The sequence below is a fragment of the Chrysochloris asiatica genome, unplaced genomic scaffold, assembly GCF_000296735.1.
Source record: "Chrysochloris asiatica unplaced genomic scaffold, ChrAsi1.0 scaffold00022, whole genome shotgun sequence".
NCBI lineage: Eukaryota > Metazoa > Chordata > Mammalia > Afrosoricida > Chrysochloridae > Chrysochloris > Chrysochloris asiatica.
Genome location: NW_006408540.1, coordinates 20,772,579 through 20,774,116, shown reverse-complemented (window position 1 = coordinate 20,774,116; position 1,538 = coordinate 20,772,579). Strand labels below are relative to the sequence as shown.

At 37.1% G+C, this 1,538-nt stretch overlaps 1 protein-coding gene across 1 annotated transcript in view; it reads left to right on the top strand.

The window, feature by feature from the left end:
- Nucleotides 1-1,538, top strand: part of ZC3H13 (zinc finger CCCH-type containing 13) — a 135,448-nt gene that overhangs the window by 124,164 nt on the left and 9,746 nt on the right. The window contains exon 17 of the mRNA XM_006837628.1: nt 531-694. Coding sequence (XP_006837691.1) covers nt 531-694 — 164 coding nt within the window. The remainder of the gene's footprint in view (nt 1-530; nt 695-1,538) is intronic.

Below are 1,538 nucleotides of genomic sequence, written 5' to 3'. Positions count from 1 at the left end.
TCACTTTTAGCAAGCAAGGTTGTATCATCTGCGTATCGCAGGTTGTTAATGAGTCTTCCTCCAATGCTGATGCCACATTTTTCTTCATATAACCCAGGTTCTCAGATTATTTGCTCAGTATAGAGGTTGAATAAGTGTGGTGAAAGAATACAACCTTGTCGCACACCTTTCTTAATTGTAAATCATTGAGTGTTCCCATGTTCTGTTCAAACAACTGCCTCTGGGTCCAGGTACAGATTCCTCATGAGCACAATTAATTGTTCCAGAATACTCATACTTCACAGTGTTGTCCATAGCTTGTCATGATCCACACAATTGAAGCCTTTGCCTAGTCAGTAAAGCATTTGATAGTAGCAACATAACTCTGTGTTGAAGAGCCTTCATAGAGAATCTGTTGTCCTTGATATAAAATTTTCTTCACTGATGTCGCTAACTTTAATATAAACTTTGTAGAACATTCAATTAAGCAGTTGGTAATGCTTTTGTTCCTGCTTTAGGAAAACTTAAAGCATGTTCGTTTTTATTGAAAGATTCAGACAGCCTCTTTGAACATGAATTGGGAGCCCTCAACATGGCGGCCCTGCTACGAAGAGAAGAGCGAGCCAGTCTTCTTAGTAACCTGGGGCCATGTTGTAAAGCACTGTGCTTCAGACGGGATTCTGCAATTCGTAAGCAACTTGTTAAAAATGAAAAGGTACTGTTCTTTTCTGGTAAGAAATGTAAAATGCTTGTTCAGTTAATATGAATACTTTTGTTTTTGTTTGGTTTTCATTTGATTGCTTTAAAGTGAGACTAAGATTTTATCTGTTTTTATGTATTTGGTGTCTAGTCTCTTAGATACGTAAAAGTAAGAACTACTAAGATTTTTATGATACTTGTCATTTCCCATCAGTTGCATTAATGAATAATTTGTTTTGAATAATTAAAATTTGATGCTTAAAATATACAATACTCTGATTCTATGAAACACTTGCTTGTGAAAATCTTCTTTAAGGAAGCATATTGTACATTTATTTAAAGTTAAGATCTGGAGAAGAAAATTTCCAGACATGTGGTGATGGTGTGCTAGTGAATGGGTTCCGACTCATAGTGACCCTGTATAGCATTTCTGAGGCTGTAAATCTTTGCAGGAGCAGAAAGCCTCATCTTTCCTCCACGGAGCTGCTGATGGATATGACTTTGTGGTTAGCAGCACAAGGCCACCAAGGCTCCTAGTTGTGGCTATTTTTAAATGCCGTCAAGTTGATTCCAACTCCTTGCAGGGAGGACATTTAATAAGAATGGTGGTTTTGAGTAGATAGAAGTTGGAAGAGAGGCCAATAAATGAATCGTAGTAATGCAAGCATTTACTTTAGAAGAATAAAGGGAATTGAAAAGTAAGAGAAATCGAACTTTATCTAGACTTGAAAGAGATCTGATAATAAGGAATTGAAAACAACTTAAGCTTTTTATCATTAATATGGGATCAAGGAGAGTCCTGGTGTGGCACTGTAGAATAAGCACTGGACTACTGACCACAAAGTTGGTGGTTCAAGCCC